This window comes from Desmodus rotundus, chromosome 1 (genome assembly GCF_022682495.2).
Source record: "Desmodus rotundus isolate HL8 chromosome 1, HLdesRot8A.1, whole genome shotgun sequence".
Classification (NCBI taxonomy): Eukaryota; Metazoa; Chordata; class Mammalia; order Chiroptera; family Phyllostomidae; genus Desmodus; species Desmodus rotundus.
The window spans coordinates 90,977,559-91,002,954 of NC_071387.1; the positions used below are offsets into that span (position 1 = coordinate 90,977,559).

General features: G+C 45.0%; 1 protein-coding gene across 1 annotated transcript; it reads right to left on the minus strand.

The window, feature by feature from the left end:
• Positions 1 to 32: 32 nt before the first annotated feature.
• EARS2 (glutamyl-tRNA synthetase 2, mitochondrial) lies at positions 33 to 25,305 on the minus strand. The gene is made up of 9 exons (XM_024560331.4): positions 25,029 to 25,305; positions 22,275 to 22,430; positions 18,644 to 18,833; positions 16,710 to 17,182; positions 15,575 to 15,683; positions 12,194 to 12,347; positions 11,952 to 12,082; positions 5,656 to 5,791; positions 33 to 5,207 (listed from the first exon to the last, which is right to left on the minus strand). Exons 1-9 carry the CDS (start codon positions 25,159 to 25,161, stop codon positions 5,124 to 5,126), a joined length of 1,566 nt encoding a protein of 521 aa, XP_024416099.1. The 5' UTR covers positions 25,162 to 25,305; the 3' UTR covers positions 33 to 5,123.
• Positions 25,306 to 25,396: the final 91 nt, after the last annotated feature.

Sequence of the window (25,396 nt, forward strand, 5' to 3'; positions counted from 1 at the left end):
TTAAGGAGACACACTCCAAATGTCCCAGCTCTGAGCAGCACACCCTCTCCACCATGAAACTGAGCTCAACTGGGCAAGACCATTGGGACTTGGGAGGGCAGATCTAAAGAGTCTCCTCTTGGGGGTGTTGTTGGCAATCCTGTAGAATGGGGGAAGGCACTTCTTCCCCTTTGCAAGATCCACAGGCTGAGCTCTCAGAGGAGATAGGAGTGCCCCTCCTGCGATGTAGCCACATAGTCTGGCACCTACCTGCCTGATTTCCAGACAAAAGCCTCCCCGGGAGATGCTTCCAAAGTCCCACTCCAAATGGTACTCTGATCACCCCACAAGACTGAACGCAGCAGGGCAGGGCCACAGAGTGGCAAGGTAGAGCAGGTGATTCAACAAATAGGGGCAGGTGGCACACCAGCTGTGTTCGAGATAGGGAAGAATGTTCCCCTTTCTAAAGCTGGAGTTCACTGAGTCTCCACCAAGAGGTGTTCCAGAAAAAAAGTGCCCAAAAGGTCTCTGCTGGGTGAAGCCAGCAGAAACCCTCTGCAGATCCCACGCCCAACAGAATGGTGTTGCCCATAGTTGAGGCAGTGCGCTCCGCAGGCTTGTGCAGTAACAATAGGAGTGCTTGATGCCAGGAAGAGGCATCTGGGTTTCCAGCAGACTCTCCTCTCCCAGGTGGACTGAATCCCCACTGACCTTCACCACCAGAGGCTATGCAGACTCCTTTTCCTGTCTCTGTTGCTCTGGGTTGGGAATCCCTGCATGAGGTTAAGACCCCACACCCCTGGGAGGAGGAAGATTTATATCCAAGATATCCCTTCAGGTTCTCAGCTACTGCATGCGGGTGCAAGGGCCAGCCCTGTCTCAGCCCTTACCAGTCTCTATGTGGCTTTCTGTAAATCTTTTGTTATAGTATTTCACTTCAGCTGGCCTTCAGTTGATTATTGAGGTTGATTGCTCTATAGTTCAACTGTAAATTTAGTTTGGTACTAGGGGCAGGTGAGTATAACTTCCATCTACTCTGCCCTCTTGGAATCCCTTGAGGTTATTTTAAATGTATGAAGATCCTTTCATACACTACCACTGGTTCTGAGCAAAACCCCTCGCCCAGAAGGTATTAGGTTGGCAAAAAAAAATTTGTAGGGAAAAATAAGACACATTTTTCATTTTCACCAGTAACTTCATTAAACAAGGCATTCACCATTTTATTTCACTGCCTCTGCCATCTTTCAGGCAACTTCAAACTTCCATCTTCCCAAAACTTTTAATTTTTAAGCAAAGAACTGTTTCAGGTGCCTTTTGCAGTCTTCCAGGGAATTGAAACTTTTTCCATTAACAGAATTTTGTAAAGACCAAAATAAATGGAAATCTGAAGATGCAATGTGTGGTGAATAAGCAAATGAATCAGAACTTCCCAGCCAAGCTGTGTAACAGTTTTTGCCTGGTCATCAAAGAAACATGCAGTCTTGTGTTATCCTGATAGAATATTATGGGTTTTCTGTTGATTAATTCCGGATGCTTTTCATCAAGGCTGCTTTCAGTTGGTCTACTTGGGAACAGTACTTGTTGAAATTAACCATTTGGTTCTGCAAGGAGCTCATGATAGAGGATTCCCTTCCAATCCCACCATATACACAACATCACCTTTGGATGTGGTTGGTGGTTCATTTAGCTTTCCCCATGATCTTTTGTGTTCCACATTCCAAAAACGGAATGTTTTCATTAAATTTAAGTGGAGAACTGCATGCAGAAATATGGTCAAGAAGGTTCTTTTCGCTTAACTTATGTGGAACCCAAACATCAAAGCAATTAACATAACCAAACTGCAGCAAATGATTTTCAATAAGTGATTTGGATATTTTGAGTATGTCTGCTGTCTAATGTTGACAGTTTTCAATTAATGTCTTGATGTGATCACTATCAACTTCAACTGGTCTACCCAACTATGGAGCATCATTCAGTGAGAAATCCCAGCACGAAACTTAACAAAGTGCTTTTGACACATTCAATCAGTCACAGCACCTTCTTCATAGTAGAGTGGGCCCAGGCTTCTTCATAGACTACACAAATGTTTTTTGTGTGTTTCAGTTGTGTTTTTACCTTTCTTGAAATAATAAAGCATAATATGCTGAAATGTTGCTTATTTTCTTCCATCTGCAATGTTAAATGGCTACACAAAATTTCACCAATTTCGATGTTTCTTTTTAAGTGCACACTGATATGACAGCTGTCACAATACAATCTAATGTAATTGTTTCAGCCAGAAATGATGGGGACTTATCTTCCTGGCACTGGAACCCTGGGCTGGGTGGTCTGGTCTGAGGCTGGGATCCCTCACTCCCCAGGTATCCCTCCCAATTTTACCTACCACATGTGGGTGTGGGACTACTTGGTCCATATCCCTGTGCCTCTCCACATCTCCACCCCTTCTACCTGTCTGGATGAAGGTGGTTTTTTAAATCCTTGGTTGTCAGACTCCCATACAGCTTGATTTTCTGACAGTTCTGGGTGATATTTGTTTTGTAGTCTAGTTGTAATCTTTGCTATAGTTGTGTGAGAAGGCGAGGCGTGTTATTAGCCTATGCCTATCTTGACCATAAGTACAAAATTGTTTTTAATGAAGTTAAAGACAACTAAGCACTACCAGAGCCATCATAGGGGAAAAACCAAACAACTTTTTGGCCAAATATGCTGCTTTTTACATAACTCACTCCAACTGAGAAAGTGGCAGCACTTCATCATCTCTGCATTTTCATCACTTGCAGTGTTACAATATTCACATTCCCTCACCATGAGCCACAGTATGAGATTTTCTTGCAACAATCCTTCATGTCTTAGAAACAGAGGTTCTGATGTAACCCAGTAGTTAAAAGCTGAACTTAAGTTTAAATCCTCGCTTTGCCTCAGACTGTAAACTCAAGAGTTAATTACCTTTCCCATCCTCAGTTTCTCTATCTATAACAGAAATATTAATATCTCTCTCATGGGTTTGTGAAGATTAAATGAGATAATGGAGTATTTACCAGCAAATTCTGAAACCCAAATGTGGTTGCACCTCAGATAAGTGAACAAAAAAATCACTAGTTTTATTGTGTCTTCTGGAAAAAAAAGTTTTCCTTGGAAATAACTTTTCTTCCACTGGATGTCATCCTGAAGGAACCACCTATTCCTAGCTAAGGAACAGCAATATGACCTCAATTAGCCCAACAAGACGCTCTCTTCCCAGAATCAGAATCTTGAGCTGTATCCAAAACTGAAGGGGAAAATGTAAACAGAGAAACAAACAAAGCACAGATGGAGTTCCAGTGTCTCCACTGAAGACTGGCCATTAGCTCCTGCTGCCTGCACAGTCAAAGCTCCCCAGGTCCTGTCTTTTCCAGACCTGGGTCTTTGGCTTTCCCATAGACTCTGTGATTCTCCCACAAACTTAAAACTACCATAAACTTAAATTAGGCACAGTTGGTTTCCTTTGTTTTCAAAGAACTTCATCTGTTACACTTTTCAAGAAAGGACTAAGGTCTCTGTGAAGCTCAACAAATTCTTTACTCCTCTTTCCCTTCTCCCCTGGACAAGAAGAGGGTGTGAGCTACTGGCTCCTGGATACAAATTATCTCAAAACCTAGTGGCTTTAAACAATGAATACTGATTATCCCATAATTTGTGGGTGTCTGAAATTCAGGAGCAGCTTTGCTTAGTGGTCTGGCTCAGGCTCTTTCATGAAGGTTGCAGTCAAGACATCAGTCAGGATTGTGGTCATCTGAAGACTCCGCTGGGGCTGGAAGACCGACTTCCAAGATGGCATACTAACCTGGCTGTTGACAGGAGGCCTCAGCTCCTTATCACATGTACCTCTACATAGGGCTGCTTGAGCGTCTTCATGTAGAAGTGGCTTCCCACAGAGTAAGGAATCCAAGAAAACAAGATGGAAGCCATGATGCATCTCAGCTCAACCCTATTCAGTGTGAACACCAAGAGGAAGCAATGACTGAAAGTCATCTCAGAGGCTAGCCACCACACGGCAGACACATAGAAGCCCTGTAGGGGGTCTCTGCAGCCAGCCACTGTCCTCCTTTTACTTAAGCTATTTCTCTTCACCCCAAGAACATCTCATTTCAGAAGCTCACAGACAGTGGCATAACAAGTAATAGGTATAAGAAGGCAGTATATATGGGTGAAAGATACTGAATATGCAGGGTGAAGGTGTCCATTCCAAGGACTAGGTCTGAAGAACTGGGAAAGGACAGAGAACCCCTAGGGAAGGGAAACAGGCTGCCCCAAGTCCAGGTCAAAAAAAAAAAAAAAAAAAAAATGACGTAAGTGCTCCTCCCACCTGACAGATGAGTAACTTCTCTTTGGAGGCCCAAAAAAGTCTGACATCCAGATCATCCCTGCTTGTCAACCATCCTTTATTGCTCATAGTCCAAAACGGGCCTGAGTATTGAGTCCAGGTTGCTGCCAAGCTGTCGTAAGCTGAACTGTGTCCTCTCCAGTTGTATATTAAAGCCCTAACCCCCAGGACTGCAGAATGTGACTGTATTTGCAGCTGGGTCTTTAAAGACGTGATGAACGTAAAACTGGGCCATTAGGGTGGGTGCTTATCTCATCTGACTGGTGTCCTTATAAGAGGACATTTAGATAGAAAGAGATACTAAGGGCACACTCAGAGAGATGACCATGTAAGGCAGCAAGGCAGCCATCAGCAAGCCAAGGAGAAAGGAAACCTGCCAATACCTTGATCTTCGATTTGCAGTCTCCAGAATGGTGAGAAAATATTTTCTGTTAAGTCCTCCAAGTCTGTGGCATTTTGTATAGCAATCTGGGCAGCCTAAACATGAGCCCTGCGGACTGTTCTATGAACTAGCTTGTAACCTCTGCCATATAATGTGGTATCAGAACCAGACATGAGGTCTTTTTCTCCAGACTCAGGGAGTTGAAAAGGATCTGGGCTTCTTTAGCCAACTGGTAAGGACAGAGTTGCCTGGAGCTGTGAATGCACTTGTGTGTACCCAGAAACTCTGTCTCTACTGTTGGTTCTGATGGGCCCGAGGCCTCCTGCTCCTCCCTTCTGAAGGCAGTTTCCAAACATAACAGATTCGTAGGGCTACCTCCAGTGTCCAGTACATCCCCTATCAGTTGGAAAGCACCTTCTGTATTCGTTCCCTCACTTCCTCTGGTCCCAAAGACACCATCATCTCAGCTACAGGCGGTCCTTGCTAAGAAAAAAAAAACAGAAAACATTTCCTATAATCTTAAGCTGCCTAAGGAATTAATGCCCAGTCTCAGTCATCAAGTCATACCCCAGGCCAACCCCAATGGAAAAAATTTGCATTTCACTGTCTTTCACTTTTCAGGCTGAGGCTGCATCTCAGGAGCCTGTTCTTTTGTATTGATATGTCTGTTACCTCTCATCAACTGCCAGCCCCATGAAGCATGCAGGAAGGGCAGGTAGGTGTTTTATTCACTACTGTATTCTCTGTATCTAATATAGTGCTCTCACACAGTAGGTACTCAACAGGTAATGTCTCCCGAATGACTGAGTGAGGGGAGCACCCATGTTTCATTCATCTTTGTATGAAAGATAAGCTCAGTGCTACCAGTGAATGATAGATGAACGGATAAATGAGAGCTCCATGAACAGTCCAACCCATCTGCCGGCCTTACCGGCTGTCCACTGAGGGCCACTCGGAGGAGTTTCATCACATCACTGTATTTGGTGCCAGCCAGGCCTTCCGACAGCTTCTTCAGTTCTGCATTCAGTCTATCCTGAGGTAAGCTCATACCAGGTCCTTCTAAAAGCCTAGAAGAGGGCCAGTCTATGAGGGGCCTGCAGGAGCCATTGGCAAGTAGGTGGGAGGGAGCACTTTCGAAGACTATGGATCAGCTATAATATAAAGAGCACAGTCAATATTCAGGCCTGCCTGAGGGAGAGGGAAGGGAGGGAATATCTACTAGTCCCATCCCCATGCAAGTTGGGGGAAGAAAAAACAGCTAGTGAACCATATATATATACACAGAATCCAGGCATATGTGGGCAAAGCATAGAGAAACTAAGACCATACCAAAATAAGAGGATTTACTAACTGCTACCTCTGTACAAGTAATTTCTATGCTTCAGTTTTCTCACCTGTGATGTGGGGATGACAACAGCATCTGCACCTCACAGGACTATGGTGTGGCTAAATTAAAACATGTAAAGAACTAAGCACACTGCCTGAATAGGTAGTAAGTAATCACAAGTATTAGATCTTATACTTCAATAGAAAGTTAGCTAATATTTATTACATCCAAGAGCAAGAGGATCTAAAAGAAACTCAGGAATGGGTTAGATGTAGGATGGAAGGATGAAGCCCTCTGGGAAATGATCTGAAACACAGCTTCAAGACTGGGGGAAAGGGGGAGACTTTTGGAGATATAACATTGAGAGCTGAAAGGAAGCAATCAAGAGACTGCAGCCCCAGTAAGAAACATGCCACCAACTTGCTACAACCATCCTTTACCCACAGATTGAAGAACGTAAGGAAGAAGCTACATTGGGCCAGCAAATTGCACTTTCCTGGTAGTCCAGCTGAAATCTCCCCAAATCATGTTTGATTTCTATTCAGTTAGAACTGGACTTGCAAAAACTTCACCCCAGCCCTGATTTGGAATTAGAGCAAGAGACCAGCGCATGGTGGGAGGGGGTCTATCCCTCACTGAACAGGGGCTGAGGCAGATGGTCCATGATGCCCACTCTGACATTGACTATTCACAGTAGCATTTGGACAGCTCTACTCCAGAGGTTGGTTCAGTATGTAGTGCTGCTGGCTCTGGGTACTGGGTTTGTAAGAGACCTGAGCAAATAGCCTTTCAGTGCAGACAGATTTCCTTATTAATTCTAGGGTTTGAGCAACTGAGTTCCAATTTGAGAGCAAAGTAATCATTTTTATTGCATCATTAACTGGGTCACATGCTTGCTGTTATTTATGAAATGAGAGAGATAAAGTATCAAAAATATAAAATGTAATGTGGGGAAGAAATGGCATTAAGGATAATGTCATCGTGGGGAAACAACCTGCCAAGGAGCAGGTGAAAGTGACAGGCCCCAGATGGCCAACAATGGCTGCTCAGGACTGAGATCTGGCCTGGAGCTTGGCATGGGCACAGAAGGGACTTTGAGGTATCTGGCAGCTTCTGATCATTTATTATCAGCTTTCCTGCCTTGAGTGGTAGCACCAGAGTGCCTCTAAATACAATTTCTGTAGCAGGATAGGGAGTTAAGACACTAATTCTAGTGAATTACAATTAACAGCCTCTATAGTGGAATGTCTAAAATTAAGGGAGTATTATTACTAATAATAACAGCTCTTGGGACTTTATCTTGGTGCTGTACTTGCAAACATGCTTAATAATGTCTATTCAAGGTTATTCATTGCAGCACTGTTTATAACAGCAAAATCTGGAAGCAATCCAAATGGCCATCAGTAGGAGGGTTGTTAAATAAATGGTAAAGTGGTATAATAATGGAATAGATGTAGCTGTAAAAAAGAATGAGAATGCTCTCTAAGCACTGGAAAGATAAAAAAAAAAATATATATATATATATATATTAAGTGAAATAATAAAAGACACAGAATGGTGTTGTTGTACTGTGCCTTTTGTGTAAAAAAATGGGGAAAACAAAAAGTATTATTAGATATAATTAAGAAAAGTAGGCTCTGGCCGGCTAACTCAGTTGCTTAGAGCATCATCTTGCTATGCCAAGACTGTGGGTTCGATCCCCTGTCAGGGCACATACAAGACTCAACCAATGAATGCATAAATAAGTGGAATAATAATGCAATGTTTCTCTTTCTCTCTCCCTTCCTCTCTCTAAAATCAATAAATAAAATAAAATTTAAAAAAAGAATGGTAGTATTGTATTACACAGGGTTCTGGAACTGGGCAAATGGGGACAAGGATTAAAAACAGGACTCCCAATATATTCCACATCATTTCTAGGTTTTAAACCCAGGCTTAAGAGGTTTGAGTGTATTAATAATCAAAATAATAAATTTCAAATTAAAAAAATTGTAAGAACAGAGTTGTATATCTTTGAATATAGCATATTCACAAATGAAATTGCTAAGTGTGGCTGCCTTTCTGTTGGGGGTTGAAGTAGGAGGGAAGACATTTTTTGCTATAAACCCTCTTGTACCATTTGTATTTCGTGCCACTTACTTGTATTTTTTAAAAAATATTTTATTCATTTATTTTTAGAAAAAGGGGAAGGGAGGGAGAAAAAGAGGAAAATGAACATTGATTGGTTGCCTCTCACACACCCTCAATCAGGGACCTGGCCTGCAATCCAGGCATGTGCTCTGACCAGGAATTGAACCAGTGACATTTTGGTTTGCAGGAGGACGCCCAAACCACTGAGCCACACCAGTCAGGGTGTACATATATTCTTTTCACTTCAAATTGTATATTATAAAAATAGATTGAAGGTTCCTATGATTCAGGTACTGTCCAAGCACTTTACATCAAGGAGAAGCAAGAGCAAATTTCATTAGACATGTGGTCTCAACACAGCCTGCCTGGGTTTGAATCCCTCATCCTCCAACTTACTAGTTGTACTATTTTCCTCCCTTCCCTCCATCCCTTCCTCCCTCCCTCCCTCCTTCCCTCTCTTCCTCCCTCCCTCTCTTTCTAAACTGATTTTAGAGAGAGGGGAAAGGAGACAGAAAGAGAGAAAGAGAGGGAGGGAGGGAGGGAGGGAGGGAGAGAAACATCAATTTGTTTTTCCGTTTATTTATGCATTCATTGGTTGACTCTTCTATGTGCCCTGACTGGAGATGGAATCCTCAACCTTGGTTTATTAGGATGACACTCTAACCAGCTGAGCTGCCTGGCTGTATCATTTTAGACATGTTACTTTTCTCACTTTTTTTTAAAAAAGGTTTTACTTATTTATTTTTAGACAGAGAGGAAGGGAGGGAGAAAGAGAGGGAGAGAAACATCAATGTATGGTTGCCTCTCATGCACCCCCTACCAGGAACCTGGCCCACAACCCAGGCATGTGCCCCAAATGGGAATTGAACTGACAACCCTTTGTTTCACAGGCTGTTGCTCAATCCACTGAACACACCAGCCAGGGCTCACTTTTGTGTGTAGTAACAAAATTTTTAGTTGGATACATGGGTGCCAAGTTAAAAAAAGCACATTTCCACACTTCCAGCCAAGATGGAGGTGTAAGTAGATACACTTTGCCTCCTCACACGAGCAAAAAAAGGACAACAAATTTAAAAACAAAAAATAACCAGAACTGCCAGAAAATCGAACTGTATGGAAGTCCGACAACCAAGGAGTTAAAGAAGAAACACTCATTCAGACCAGTAGGAGGGGCAGAGATGGGAGCCAGGGCAGAGAGGAGGAGTGGCAAAGTAGCAGCTGGAGAACCAGGCAGGCGAGGTGGCTGGCGGACCAGGTAGTCCCACATTTGCATGTGGATAAACCAGGAGGAAAAACTGGGGAGGAAGACAGACCACGCAACCCAGGGTTCCAGCATGGGAAAAGAAAGCCTGAAAACCTCTGGTTGTAAAGTCTTCTGGGGTTGGAGCAGTGGAAGAAACTCCGAGCCTCACAGAAGAGTTAGTTGGAGAGACCCACAGGGTCCTAGAACCTATACAATCCCATCCACCTGGGAATCAGCACCAGAAGGGCCCAATTTGATTGTGGTAGCGGGGGAAGCAACTGAAAGCCTGTGAGAGCCAGGCAAGTGGCATTATCCCTTCTCGGACCCCTCCCCCACATACAGCACCACAATGAGGCAACCAGGGTTGTCCTACCCTGGCGAATACTTAAGGCTCTGCCCCTTACAATGTAACAGGTGCACCAAGACAAAGAAATATGGCCCAAATGAAAGAATAGATCAAAACTCCAAAAATAGAACTAAGTGATGAAGAGATAGCCAACCTATCAGATACAGAGTTCAAAACACTGGTAATCAGGAAGCTCACAGAAATGGTTGAGTATGGCCATAAAATAGAGGAAAAAGTGAAGGCTATGCAAAGTGAAATAAAGAAAAATATACTGGGAACCAACAGTGAAGGTAAGGAAACCAGGACCCAAATCAACAATTTGGACCAAAAGGAAGAAATAAACATTCAACCAGAACAAAATGAAGAAACAAGAATTTTAAAAAATGAGGAGAGGCTTAAGAACCTCTGGGACAACATTAAATGTTCCAGCACCTGAAACTTACGGGTGCCAAAGGAGAAGAGGAAGAGCAAGAAATTCAAAACTTACTTGAAAAAATAATGAAGGAGAAATTCCCTAATCTGGCAAAGGAAATAGAATTCCAGGAAGTCCAGGAAGCTCAGAGAGTCCCAAAGAAGTAGAACCAAGGAAGCACACACCAAGGCACATCATAATTACATTAGCCAAGATTAAAGATAAGGAGAGAATCTTACAAGCAGCAAGAGAAAAGGAGACAGTTACCTACAAAGGAGTTCCATAAGACTATCAGCTGATTTCTCAAATGAAACCTTTCACACAAGAAGGTACTGGCAACAAGTATTTAAAGTCATAAAAGGCAAGGACCTACATCCAAGATTACTCTACCCAGCAAAGCTATCATTTAGAGTAGAAGGGCAGATAAAGTGCTTCCCAGATAAAGTAAAGTTAAAGGAGTTCATTATCACCAACGCTTATTATATTAAATGTTAAAGGGACTTATCTAAGAAAAAGATAAAAAATATGAACAGTAAAATGACATCAAACTCAGAACTATCAACAACTGAACCTAAAAAAACAAAAACAAACTGAACAAACAAGAACAGGAACAGAATCACAGAAATGGAGATCACATGGAGAGTTATCAGAAGGGAGGAGGAGGGGGAGAATGGGGGAAAAGGTACAGGGAATAAGATGTATAAATGGTAGGTAGAAAATACACAGGGGGAGGTTAAGAATAGTATAGGAAATGGAGAAGCCAGAGAACTTATATGTACGACCCATGGACATGAACTAAGGTGGGGGAATGCTGGTGGAAGGGGGCGTGCAGGGCAGAGGGCAATAAAAAGGAGAAAAAAGTGGGACAACTGTAATAGCATAATCAAGACAATATACTTTTTAAAAAAGTACATTTCCCAGACTCCTTTGTGGCCTAGTGTGGCCATAAGATAGCTAATGAGATACAGATGGAAATGAATGTGTAGCTTTTAAGCCTGTTCACAAAGAGAAGGAGTGTCCTATCTATCTCCTCTTTTTTTCCTTCCTCTTCTGGCTGAATCCTGGATGGTCCATGAGCCATCGTGGATCACTCAGACAAGAGCGAAATCTAGGGATGGCATGACCCTGGAGACATGGGGGAATACCATTCACCCCAGGACTGTTAGGTAAAGGAAAATACACTCATTAGTTGGGAGAGAATGGCACTCTCCACCTACCTTGTCCAGAGCCTCTGCAGAGACAGTAGCCAGTGTGCAGGAGTGTGGGCAAGGAGTCAAAGGGATAAACGGGGAAATTGGGACTTGGGGACATATTTTTGGACCCTTTGCTAAGCCTCAAGTCAGCCCTTGTTCTGACCGCTGAAATTACACAGTCATTCCTCTCCATGGTTGTTTTCCACGCTTGTTATTGAAAGTGTTCTGGTATCTCCACCTTTCAGATGAGAAAACAAGCTCAAAGAGGTGCAGTAACTTGGCCAAAGTGAAGTCATCTAGGCAGATGAACTAACTGGATGAGTAAGAGGTAAAGCCAGGATGGAACACAGGTGGGTACAACCCAAGTCTGAACATTATCACCTCTTTCAGGGAGAGCCTGGGCTCCTCTGGGCTCCCCTCCTACCAAAAGAGTCAGTGAGCGATTAGCTCACCAAGAACCTCTCATTAGCCATGGATTGTGCTGCAGGCCCAACTGCAAGCCCTGGGGTAAAGGAGACTCTGGGGGAAGAGAGGGTGAGAGGGTGCAGAACCTTGAGCTTGGCTTACAGGACTCACCCCAGCACGCACTTGGCAATCACATCCACCTCCTCTGAGATGGCACACAGCTGTGCTCGTCTCACAGCAGGGCGAGTCCACAAGTAGGAGTGTGGTAGGGAGACCAGATCCTGCAAGCGGCAGATGTGACCCTGGAGGAAGAGGCAGACCTTCAATGCACTGTGGACAGGGCTGATACACTGGAAGGGTAATAATGGGGGTGCTGCCACTCCCTCAGTCTCCCGGAGCTCCCAACCCCACACCTGTCTCAGTAGGATGATCCTTTCTACATAGGCTGTGTCCAGGACAGTCCTGTCTGGCAGCTGGCTTCCAAATGTCTCTTCCACAAGCACCTGCAGCTTTCCCACCAGCTGGTGCCTCTGGGTCTCATTGCTCACCAGTCGACGAAGGTGCAGCCTGTGGGGGAAGCCAAAGGAATTCCCTTTACACTTACATAAGGAAAGGGATCTGGTTAAGGTTTTAAACAGGTAGCTTTAACAAGCAACCTAGAGCCCGGGCTGGTGTGGCTCAGTGGATTGAGTGCAAGCCTACGAACCGAGGGGTCACCAGTTGGATTTCCAGTCAGGGCATATGCCTGAGTTGTGGGCCAGGTACCCAGTTGGGGATGTGCAAATAGCAACTGAAGGATGTTTTTCTCCATCTCTTTCTCCCTCCCTTCACCTCTCTCTAATAGTAGATAAATAAAATCTTTAAAAAGCAACCTAGAGCCCTGGCTGGTGTGGCTCAGTGGATTGAGTATTGGCCTGTGAACCAAAAGGTTGCCAGTTTGATTTCTAGTCAAGGCACATGCCTGGGCTGCAGGCCAGTACCCAGTTGCGGGTGTGTAAGAGGCAACCACACATTGATGTTTCTCTCCCTCTCTTTCTCCTTTCCTTCCTCCCCGATCTCTAAAACGTAAGTAAATAAAAAAGCAACCTAGAAATATACTGCTTTAGTGCTTTTAAAAAAGTAGCTAACATTTTAACTAGGAAGATATCACACAAAAATAAGATTTCTGATGTTTTTTAAAAAATATTTCACTTATTTATTTTTAGAGAGAGAAGGGACGGAGAGAAACATTGATCAGTTACCTCTCTCATGCCCCCACCTGGGGACCTGGCCTGCAGCCCAGGCATGTGCCCTGACCAAGAATCATACCGGTGACCTTGCAGTTCACAGGGTGATTCTCAATCCACTGAGTAACACCAGCCAGGGCTCTGACTTCTCTTGTTGGGAAATCAGATCTGGCCGCAAAGGGTCCTTGTTCCCCATGCTTCAGGTGGCTTGAGCAGAGTAGAGCCTGCCTAGTTTAGACTAACAGAGCTTTCTGGTTTGCAGCCCCTCTGTCCCTACCCCACCCTCTGTCTTTCTCCTGGCTCACTGCCATCTCCTGGCCCACTGCCATTCCCTGGGCCACCTGCCTGATCTCTACAGGCACCCATTTACAAAGCAGAATCAGTAGTGTCTCCTTTCTCTTATAGCTTGAAGTGTGGGCTCTGGCACAAAAGGGCAAAGGACAAAAATATGGATTTCTAGGATTAAGAGCAATGGGACAGTTATGGGGGGGAGTTGTTTGAATTCAGAGCTCCCAGTTTAAAAGTTCAGATTTTTTTGTTAATTGAAATTCCCTAACCCCCGTCCTTGCTGGGTAGCTCAGTTGGTTAGAGTGTCCTCACGATACACCAAGATTGTATGTTCAATCTCTAGTCAGGGCACGTACAAGAATCAACCAATGAATTCATCAATAAGTGGAACAAGAAATCGATGTTTCCCCTTTCTTTAAACATCAATCAATAAATTAAAGTCAAAAAATTTTTTTCTCTCTTCTAGACTTCATCTTGTTTCTTCTTTTGAAGGCAGCAAAGCCTCTGAGACTCCAACCCTCCAGCCAGGCTCTGTCAGTCCTTGGTCCTCTAGGTTGCCCCTGCCCTGTCCCTACAGGAGTAGAAGGGCTTGAGAGAAGAAGAGCATGAGTTGGTACCACATAGGGACCCTTGTGGGTAGAGGAAAGGCAGGCAGCCAGGGGTTGGTGAACATCTCATGGGCTCTGTAATTGGACAGGCCTGCGAGTGAGGTCAGCCCCACCAGGTGTTCACAGCAACTGACATGACCATACGGAGCCTTAGGATGGTCACCTCTAATGTGAGAACAACAGCGGGCCTCCTTCAGAGATCACTGTGCAGACTAAGAGAGGGACTATCAGTAAAGCACTGAGCACAAGGCAGGGATCTGAACAGAGGCCCCAGCATGTCAGAGCATAGGAGGGTAAGAGCCCCTGGGAGGCTATCTGGAGCACAAGGTGACCAAACACATAATGATTTTTTTAAAAGCAATTAAAAAAATCACATGAATTTGGTACTGAGACTATTTCTAGGATGCCCTTAGTAGCTAGAGGAGACAGTAGAAGGAAAGGAATCAAAGACCTGGTGGCCCTGCTTGAGATAACACAGGTAGGGTCCAGGGCCTGGGACACAGTAAGTGCTGGATGACCTAATCACTATTACTACTTCCACCACAGCACTAGTACTGGTGATGCCATGACAACCACCACTGCTCTCTTTACTGTTATAACCTAATCACAGCAGTGCCTTTGTTACTGGAATATCTAACATAAAAGCTTTGGCTGCGTTAAACCCGTGGGCATCCCAAAGCCACAACTCCTCCCTGAATCACACTAAGCAAAAGCTCACCTCTGTCCTCCTCTGGCCACCCATGTGCTTCAGGGGTACTATAGCGGGTTACAAAGAATCCCCTAGTCCTCATCCCATCTTCCCGACATACTGCCTTCTCCACAAAAAAGGCAGAGTACAAGTTGCAGTCAATGTATGTGCTGCATTCGTTCTTGAACACCTCATTCAAGAGCTGCCCACTGTTTACTGAGTGAACTTTGGCCAGTTAGGTAACTCCTCTATGTCTTGGTTTCCTCATATGTAAAATAGGGAAAAATAATACAACTGACCTCACAGGTCTGATTGCATAAGTAAATGAAGTAATAGCTATGAAATACTTGCCATTCATGAGTTCCCTGGGCTCACGCAAAGAGAGCACCAAGGAGAGTCTGTCCCCAAACCAGTGCTCAAGAGAAGGCATCAGGAGTCCCTGTAACCATGAATACAAATCTGTCTGCTGCTTCACCACGCAGGCCCTTAGACTGGGACATGTCAACAATGATGGGAACTGTAATTGTGTTTGGAGGTTTCTGAGTGAAGGACCACTTGAAACATGAAATAGGGGGCATGTTTATTGTTGGTAGGTGGGAGTGATTCTAAAATGAAGATGCTCCCTCCAGGCTTTGGTGGTCAACAGAATCCATACAAGGGTATCCAATAATGGTAAGGATGAAACAATACCTGCCATTGACAGAGTGCTTTCTGTGTGCCAGGGGCCGTGCAAATACTTTGATGCAACATTTAACTGAACTCTTACAACTACACAAAGTGGGTACTGCTATTAGACCCATTTTAGAGAAGAGGAAACAGGCCTGAAGAGGTCACACAGCCTGTGGTGACATAGCACTAGACACCTGAGCCCACAGTCAAAACCAGGTGTATGTGACGCCGGATCCCACAGGACCCTCTGCTGTGGGGATCCATCATTAGCAAGAAAGCCTTTTTCCCCCAGGGGTTCTCTAGTTCCCCACTTACCTGTTGAATTCTGGGAGCTTCTCCAGGTCTAGCAGGGCTGAGTGGCAGGTGATCCGGGTCAGATCAAATTGTGCTATCAGCTCTGGCAAGGTCCTGCCCATCTGGTTCTCTGCAAGCAAGGGAAGTCTAGTTGCTCAACTCCCTCTCTCCCTCCAGTTTCAACTCCAAGGGAGCCTCAGTGAGCAACGCTCTGGGCTCCCCATTCCATTTTCATCAAAGGGATTCGACCTCTAGCTATTTTTACATCAAGGGCCCAAATAAGCTTTCATTTGCAGAAAGGGTTCTATTACTAAGGAAAAAAACAGTTTGAAAACAATCAGGCTTAACTCACCCTCATTCCCCTTAAAGATGTGAGCTGCGGGAACAGCATGCCCACTGCCTAGCTATACTGCAGCCTCTGATTCCATTGGTCTGGGTGGGGTCTGAGCACCAGAATGCTTTTTAAGCTTCCTGCGTCATTCCAAAGTGCAGCCAGAGATAAGAACACTGTGCAGGGTAAGAACGCCGTGCTGGGGGCTGCTTCTCAGAAGCAGCAGCTCTGTCCCATACAGCTAGTGGGCATTGTGGTCAGACATCACCTACAGTGAGCCTCTGCCATGTCACTTACTAGTTGTGTGACACTGGCAAGTCACCCAACCTCTTGGAGCCTTCCAGTCCTCTTACAAACAGGGGATATAATGAACACCTAGCAAGGTTATTTTAAGGATTAAGTAGGAGCAGAATCAATAATAAGCAGACTATTACTGTCTCATTTTCAGAAATCTTCCCCACAAAGAGGTCATAATATTTGGTGCTTCTCTAAGATTTGGCTCTAAGTTTTGGGCCAAGGATAAGGGTTTCGCTTGGAATAAACTGGGGTCACAGTAATACCAGTAATCCATTTTACAGATGAAGCAACTGAGATTCAGAGACCATAAACTCCTTGAGGGCAGGGATTACGCCTGTCTTGTTCACTGTTGTAGCCCCAGTAATAACACAGTGTCTGGCTCAATAAATATTTGTGGAATGAAAGAATGAACTTGTGCAAGTTCACATAGGTGGTAGGTGGCACAGCCGGACTGAGGACCAGGTGGGCCTGGACCCAAGCCCTAGCTCCTGTGATAGTCCCACTGTGACCTCTCAGGTGGGTGGGTACCTGCAAACCCTGAGCCACAGTTAGTGATGATGTCAAGTAAGGCATCTGGAAGGAAGCCGGCAGCAGCAAAATACTCCAGGAAAATGTCCCCTTGCCTCTTGGACAGCTTACTGCCGTCCTTGTTGAGGAGCAGAGGCAGGTGGGCAAAGCGAGGCGGCGACCAGCCCAGGGCCTGGTAGAGAAGCAGGTGCTTGGAGGTTGAGACCAGCCACTCTGAGCCACGCAGCACATGGCTAATCCCCATGTGGTGGTCGTCCACCACGCAGGCCAGGTGGTATGTGGGGAAGCCATCGCTCTTTAGGATGACCGGATCCCCCTCCACACTGGCTACTTCATGTCGATTCCAGCCAAATATCAAGTCCTGGAAGGCTGGTGCCTCCTCCTTTAGGCGAAAGCGGATAGCAGGCTTGGGGTCCTTGGCCAACTTCTGGGCTACCTGCCCCTGGCTCAGGTTCCGGCACCGATTGTCATACCTGTTGGGAAGTAGAGCAGCATAGCTGCTAAGAGTGCTGATGACAGGCATGAGCCCTATCTTTGTCTCTGATAACTGTATGACCTTAGGCCAAAAAAGTAATCTGTCAGTAGACAAGTACAATATTGTATATAACGAAAAATCAGCCCTGGATGGTGTGCTGGCCTGAGAATCAAAGGGTCACCAATTAGATTCCTAGTCAGGGCACATGCCTGGGTTGCAGGCCAGGCCCCCAGTAGAGCCCATGTGAGAGGCAACCAACCAATCGATGTTTCTCTACCTCTCTTTCTCCCTCCCCTCCCCTCTCTCTAAAAATAGACAAGATAAAATCTTTAAAAAAAGATAAATCAGTGCTGCAGTGAAATGTTGTGACCTTGTCCAAACATCTGGGCCCTTGTGTAGACAGTTCACTGAAACTGGAACTTAAGTTATGATGCCACTCCTGACAGGGTCACCAGGCAGCACTGTGTCTTGAAGATTCCAACGAAACAAGATGATGCCTGTCAACATCATTTGCCACAGCTCTCTTTTTTTTTTATAATAAAATATTAGAAATAATATACACATTGGTAAGGAACTTATTAAGTAAATAATGATATAGCCATACAATAGAATGTTATGCAAACATCAGAAAACCTGTGCACTGATACAGACTAATCCTTGAGACCGGAAGTTGCAAAATACACATATTTTGTGCTACCATTTGAAGAAAGAGGAAGAAAAATGATATGCATTTATCAGTGTACACACTGAAAGTCTCTGCAGGAGACATAAGCAAATTCTAACACCAGTTGTCTCTGGACAGGAAATTAATTAACTAGCCAGAGTCAGGGTTGGGAGAGAGCTTTATGTATGTATTTTTGTGAACATGAAAAAATTTTACTTATGCAAAATAACAAATAACTAAAATTACATGTTTCTGCCTGGTACCCAATGCAGTTGGCAGCTCTGACATGACCTCAGTGATCCCCGCCCTGGTATTTCTGCTCTTGTGTCCTCCCCTTCCTCTCAGTGTTGGCTGGACCTGGTGACTTCCTCCTAATGAACAGAGCACAACCAAAGTGATGAGCTGTCACTTCCCTGATTAGGTTACAGAAACACTCTGGTTTCTGTCTCACTCTCTCACTTTCTCCCTGGCTCACTCTAAGGAAAGCCAGCTGCCATGCTGTGAGCTGCCCAACCGAGAGGCCCAAGTGGCCAGGAGATGTGTTCAAGCAACAGTCAGTGAGGCCCTGAGGTCTGCCAATAGCCTCATGGCAAACAGAAGCAGATTCTCTGTGAGCTGAGCCTTAAGATGACCACAAGCTGGCCAGGATCTTGGCTGCCGCACTGAGAGAAACCCTGAGTCCTGACCCACAGAAACCATAAAACGGTAAAAGTTTAGGGGTAACTTGTTATGTAGCCAACAGCTAACAAACACACTGAACTTTGAGGAGGCAACATGATAGGTTGGGGCCCTCACCGGGGCGTCTGGCGGCTCCTCAGGGCCTCCTTCTTCAGCAGCTCCAGCCGCTGTGGTGAGCAAAAGCAGGGGTAAGCAGCCCCGGTCTTCAGCAGAGCTTCTGTGGCCTGGGTGTATAGCTCCAGCCTCTGGGACTGCAGGTAGGGCCCAGTGGGGCCTCCCCGGCGTGGGCTCTCATCAGGGGGAATGCCTGGAGCATAGAAAGAGAGTAATCACCAAGTAATAACCATGAGATACACGTGACATTGGTTCTCAGGCACTGCTCTAAGGGTTTGGCAAATGGAGGAAAGCTTCTAATCCTAGCAGTATATGAGCTCAGTACTACCATGTTGCCCATCTACAGATGAAAAGTTAAAACACAGAGTGGTTCAGTGCTTAAGGTCACATGGACTGGAGGAGGAGGAGGAGTCCAGCAGAGGTGTGCTGGCTCCATGTCTTTGCTCCCAACTACATGTCTCCTCCATCCACCCTTTTCCTAGGGTGGGGAAACCCACCCAGGCCTGGAACAGCCAACTCAGAAGGAAGATGTGGTTCAGGGCACAGCCCAGCAGGCCTGGTTGGACTGCTGGCTCTGCCCCTGACTGGCTACGACAAGGGATCCAGATGTGGAGGTTCCAGAGTACCAAGCTGTTTTTATATTTTGTGGTCTCCACCAAGCCTCAGAACAATACCAGGGAGATGCCATTATTATTCCCATTCCTTAACAAGGACACTGAGGCACAAAGGGACTTGGTTACATCACTTGGCCAAGGATAAGAGGCACAACTAGATTCAAACCAGGTGAGCTGGCTCCAGAGTCCATGCTCTTAACCATTCACTGTACTGTCTCTTTGCATTCCTTAGCCTCCACTCCTTTCTCTGGAAAGTAGAGCTGACAGCCTACTGTACAGAGTGACTGAGAACTAAAAGCCATCAGTGCTCACAGAGCACTCAGCCCTATAGCATCCTTCTAACAGCTGCAACATAAGCCCAAGGAAACATGGTCTACATATTAGTAGCCAAATCTCCAACCCAAGGTCTAGGTTCCTCAGGTCACCAAGGACATATTGAACTATGAACGTTTTCAGGAGAGAGCAGAGGGTTGAATTCAACAGAAGAGTTGAATGATGGTATTTCTGCCCTTTAAGTAGCTTTCAAATGAATTAGGAAGATAAGAACACGGATAATACTGCACATTCAACGTTAACACAAACTCTGGAGGAGACATTCCAGGTTTGAACTCACTGGCCAGTATGCAAACCTTAAGCAAGTTGCCTTTCAGAGACTCCATTTCCTCATTTGTAAAAGAACACAAACTTACCGTGAGTGTGGCCACAGTAAAGTGCTTAGCGCACTGCCTGGTTCGTGCAAGGCACTCAGCAGCTCTGGCCATAATTGTTATTAATATGATTTTGCTCCCTCTCCCACTGGGCCTCTACTTCTTCATTTGTTAGAAAAGAAGGTTGGATTAGATATATTTAGGGGTCCTTTCCTGATCTAACTGAATGAGTTCAGCATGTGCATGTCCTAGGGTTTAAAAGTAACTCCACTAGAGGAACTAAAAACATGTTCACAGCCCTGGCCAATAGCTCAGTTGGTTAGAGTGTTGTCTTGATACACCAAGGTTGAGGGTTCAATCCCCCGTCAGGGCATGTATGAGAGGAAACCAGTGAAGGCACAACTAAGTGGAACAAAAAAATCAATCAATCAATCAACAATTTTTTTTCCTCTTTCTAAAATCAATTTAAAAACTTTTTAAAAAAGAAAATATATGTTCACATAAAAACTAGTACATAAATGTTCATAGCAGTGAATCATAAGAGCCAAAAAGTAGAAAAAAGCCGAATGCCCATCCATGGTAAGTGGATAGAAAAGCAAAAGGTGGTGTTTCCACACAATGACTGTTACTTGGTCATAAAGAAGATGAAGTACTGACATATGCTACAACACAGATGAACCTTACACTAAGTCAAAGCTAGTCATAAAAGGCCACAGATTGTAGAATTCCATTTACAATGTGTGAAATGTCCAGAATAGGTAAACCACAGGGACAGAAAGTAGGTTACTGGTTGCCAGGGGCTGAAGAGGGAGGAATAGGGAGTCACTGCTATTAGGTACTGGGTTTCATTTTGGAGTGATAGAGATGTTTTGGAATTAGAGAATGGTGATGATTGTACAACATGGCGAGTATACTAAAATTCACTGAATTGTACACTTTGAAATGGTGAATTTCATATTATGTGAATTACATGTTAAAAAAAAAAAGAATGACCCCTGAAGCAAGGAGCTCCAGCAGTCAGCCCTCTGGAGTGCCTGGGAACCTGCCCTCTGCCTCACCACAATGCTGGGGCAGGGACTACAGGACTCATTCACACAGTCGTGCTGGACCAGGGGCTCCGCGCAGCTGGCACCTGTTCATTGCCACCCTTTGTGCACAGCAGAATGCCTGTATGTAATTAGAGTTCTCACCTGGCTTACACGGCATAACAGCTCTGCCCACACCTCTCATTACTCTGCTCTGCTCGCTGTGCTTGGGTCATACTGGCCTCCTGGCTGCTTCCCTAACACACCCAGTACTTAGATTCCATGGGGCCTTTGCATGTGCTGTTGCCTTTGCTTTGAGCACTCTTCCCCCAGGTAACCACAGGGCTGGCCCCTCGCTTTGTGTAAGTCTCTGCTCTAGCATTACCTCCATAGCAAAGATCACCCTGTCTAAACGAGCATTCCTCCCTGTAGGTTCCCAAACCTGCTACCCTTTTCTTCATAAAAAGAATGATTTGTTTACCCATCTTCCCCTATTTACCGAGCACAGGGTCTCTGTTGGTGCTGGAACACTATCTGGGTCACAGTGATTTTGGTGAAGGAATGCCTTTTTATTCAGCTAATCTCTACTGAGTAGCTGCCATAACCCTTCATGATAGAAAACAGAAATGAAATCAGTTTCTGCCCTTTAGGAACCCAGAGTCAGTAATTTACCTGAGATTAAAATATACATCTCAAAACAGTCTTAGTATTTTCTGTATTTTTCTTAGAGAGCTTAACTAGTCATACCTGTTCCAGAAGACAGGCAACTGTTCACCCAGGGAACACAAATATACCTTTCCTTGTCCTCCCTGAACTTAGTTGTGTTCAGGATTAAACTTCCCACAAGAAGATTGACTTCAGTTCCTCATTTGTAAAAGAACAAATGTGAGGACACACACATTTTGTTTGGCTCATACAATGTGGTATTTTAAAAAATACCAAAAACCTGAGCTCAGATTTAACAATGGGAGGCATTTGTTAAAAAACAACAACAAAACCCCTGGAATTGTGGTTCCTCTTGGAAGTCAGAAGATCTGACAAGCTAAGCCAGCATTCCCACTTGGAAATAAGGGACTGGAATTTCTTCCAGTTTACCACAGGTCTAGCATCCCCCAGGTCCATCTTATAATTGGTCTATTTTCTGCCTGCTCCCAAAGGGACTTGAGATTCTGGGGTAAAAACAGGAATCTCAAAACAGCCTTGGACCTTTTCTTCAGGCAGCTTTGGCATCTTTTTAGGGGGCCCCTGCCACCCCAGGCAGCACAAATGTCCCATCTCTCTAAGAACTCCTCATTCTCTACCCTGGTTCCCGTGGGAGAACTACAGCTCCTCTCCCAGCCAGTCTCACCTGCCCACTCCAGCATGTCCTCAATATTGTCTGCTGCCCCGGGTACAAGGCGGGACCTGTCTGTGTCCTCCAGCCGCAGGATAAAGCTCCCTCCGAGCTTCTTGGCAAAGATGTAGTTGTACAAGGCAGTTCGGAGGCCACCCAGGTGCAAAAAGCCTGGAAGAAAAAGAGAACAGTTCAGACAACATGGGTAACATGAGCTGACAAGCCTCAGTCCAGGGGCAAGCAAGCTCTGCTTAGAACAGAATATCTCAATGAATATCAAAGCCCAAGAAACCACCAGCTCTGTCCCATCTCTCCAGCTCACACCTAGACAGTCAGACTGCCACAGAGGAGGACCGGGTGGTGACTCCTTTAGCCTCTTTCTAGAAGACCACCCAAGTTTTAGAGCATGTCATCTTGTAAAAAGACTCCATCCAACTCCTTGAAAATTCACCCATCATTCTACTTTAAGATTTGCCTCAAGGCCAAGTTTCACCCAAAGGAGAAGCAGCAGAGGCTTATTCACCGAAACCATCATCACATGTGCATTTAACTTATGTAAATTCAATGATGTGCCTGAGGAAAAATTACAAATTAAAAATACTGTAAAATTATATTTTCCATATATTCTCCATGCACTGTCAAGACTATCCACATCATACCTTTTGAATTTTGTCTACTTGAGATTCTCACCTTAAGCGTTGGCTTTAAATGCTAACCAAAAGTAACATTTGATTCTATGATTATTTCTTATCACCTGAATTTAAACTCCTAAGATTGTACTTTCCCATCACTCCTGACTGAAAACTTAAAAGTTAACAATTTTCCCAGGGCTGTTATTTCCCCTTACCTACCTTCTTTGGCTTAGCCCACAGCACTGTCTGCACAAGGAGCTCATCTGCACCTCCAAGTACAGGAGGTGGCACAGGACAAGTAAAGCTCCCCTGGCATCATGCAGTCTCATTTTAACACTTATGTGTGTGACTTGCAGTTAGTTATTCCAAGTCCCCTGCAAAACCAGTGGTCCCAAGATAAAAGACAGGGGTCCAGGAGTTGAAAGCAAGACCTCTTATGTGAAATAAACCTAGATTTAAATTCTGCATTCACCATTTACTAATTACTACCCTTTGGGCGCTTTAACTTCTATGAGCTCCAACACCCTCATCTACTAGAGGGATTAAAAACAAAACAAAAAAAAATAGAGCCTTGGCTAGTGTGGTTCAGTGGATTGAGCACCAGAGTGTAGACCAAAAGGTCACTGGTTTGATTGTCAGTCAGAGCACATGCCTGAGTGGTGGGCCACGTCTTTAGTAGGGAGCGCACAAGAGGCAACCACACACTGATGTTTCTCTCCCTCTATTTCTCTCTTTTCCCCTGTCTAAAAATGAATAAATAAAATCTTAAAAAGGAAACCTTCCTAACAGGGTTGCTGTGAGGCCTAAATGCTGAGCAAAGCATAGCCTTCGGTTAATTTTAGCTATTATAATAATCTGAGTCATTTGGTAATTTTTTTATGTTTATAGTCAACAGCCTTTGCTCTATGGGCTTTTACTGCAAATCAGCAAGGAAACATGAATTACAATGATTATAATAGAGGGTACTGTTTATTAAGTGCATTCTATAAGTACCAGATGTAGCTAAGTGCCCCAGTTGCATTACCTCAAACCCATGAAATGGGTAGCACTGTTAGTCCTGTTTGACAGATGAGAAAACTCATAGGCTCTGGGAGGTGACATAATTTGCCCAAGTTACACGGCTAGGGAGTGGCAGAGCCAGAAGTTTGTACCCCATCTCAGGCTCTAGTACCCAAACTGGTGCTGGTCTGTGAACTGTTGCCAGTTTATAAGAAGTAAGCACGGAAACAGAGTAAATGTATAGAAATTTACAGCATTTTGACAGAACGTTCTACTTGTTAACCTAACAAAAAGTAGGCTCATATTTTGTACGCTTTAAAGGTTTTCATTTTTCTAGTAATCCATTTATAGATTTTACAAAAGTATTGATCCATAATTGATTGGCAGTTAGAAACCAGTCCTTTCAGCGTGGCTAGTTTGAGAAGCACGCTCTACACTATGCCAAAAGATCCTGACACTGTGCAGCTGGGATCTTGCCACAAAGATATCCTTATACATTGACCCTGGAGTTCAGGAGAGGCACGCTCATTGCGGAGAAGGCAGAGGTAGCCTCCTGAGAAAAATTTCGGTAACTGGTGGGTAAGCCCTGACAAGATCCCCACTAGAGTAATCCCTTTGACTTGCTAAACTCTAACACTAACCACTGGGCAATTTCCTCTGCTCAGCAGGTTCCTTCTATAGGTTCACATAGCTAGCTCCTTGTCGTTTGCTTCCCAGTTCAAATGTCATCTCCCCAACAAGGTCTTCTTGAGCATCCTATCTAACCCCAGTCTCCTATCCTGCTTCATTTTCCAAATGGCACACGTGACTGTCTAAAATTACAGCATTTATATACGTGTTTGTCGCGGCCGTTATAGGGTAGGGGCCTTACATTTTCCGATGGCCACAGTATCGCAGAGGAACAGTATGTGGCAGTTTGTACTTAGTAGACATTTATTGAATACATGAAAAAGAGACCGAACAAGGTCGATAAACACAAAGAAATTCCTGGCCATGCGAAAAATTTCCGCTGTGGACCTGTTTCTGCCTCTGTAAAATGGGGTCGTGCTGCCTCTCCCAGTCTGACTTCACCAGAACATCTGGGGGCTGGCACGCGACGGTGGTCCAAAGCCTGCAGCTTCACGTCCGCCAAGGTTACCTGTGGGGCTGGGGGCGAATCGCACACGCACCGCAGCCTCGGAATCAGTGCCTAGGCTGGCCTCGCGCGGTCGCAAGGAGCGCCCCAAGCCTCCAGGGGGCCTCCCGAGCTGCAAAAGCCTCCTCAGGAGCATCGCCAGAAGAAGTGGACTCGCCCACGTGGCCTCCGTGAATCACTTCCGGGAACCCCTCCCAGTCAATGCGCTTCCGCCACAGGGGGCCCAACCTCACCCCTTAAAGGCGCAGACCGCTTAGCCTGGGAGCCCAAAACCCCCAGACAGCTGCAGCCTGCTCGGCCTCTAGGGGGCGGAGCCAATCGAGCGGGTGATTTCCCGGGTTCTCCCCTCTCGGCGGCTGAAAGCTGAAGCG

Bases quoted from the DNA above. Each gene is read 5' to 3' on its own strand.
- EARS2 (XM_024560331.4), bottom strand. From the start codon at position 25,161: ATGCTCCTGAGGAGGCTTTTGCAGCTCGGGAGGCCCCCTGGAGGCTTG. The intron at 22,431-25,028 runs GTAACCTTGGCG...TTTTTCTTCCAG, and splicing joins ATTCGCCCCCAGCCCCACAG to GCTTTTTGCACCTGGGTGGC. The intron at 17,183-18,643 runs GTGAGGGCCCCA...ACTTCCCAACAG, and splicing joins AGGAGCCGCCAGACGCCCCG to GTATGACAATCGGTGCCGGA.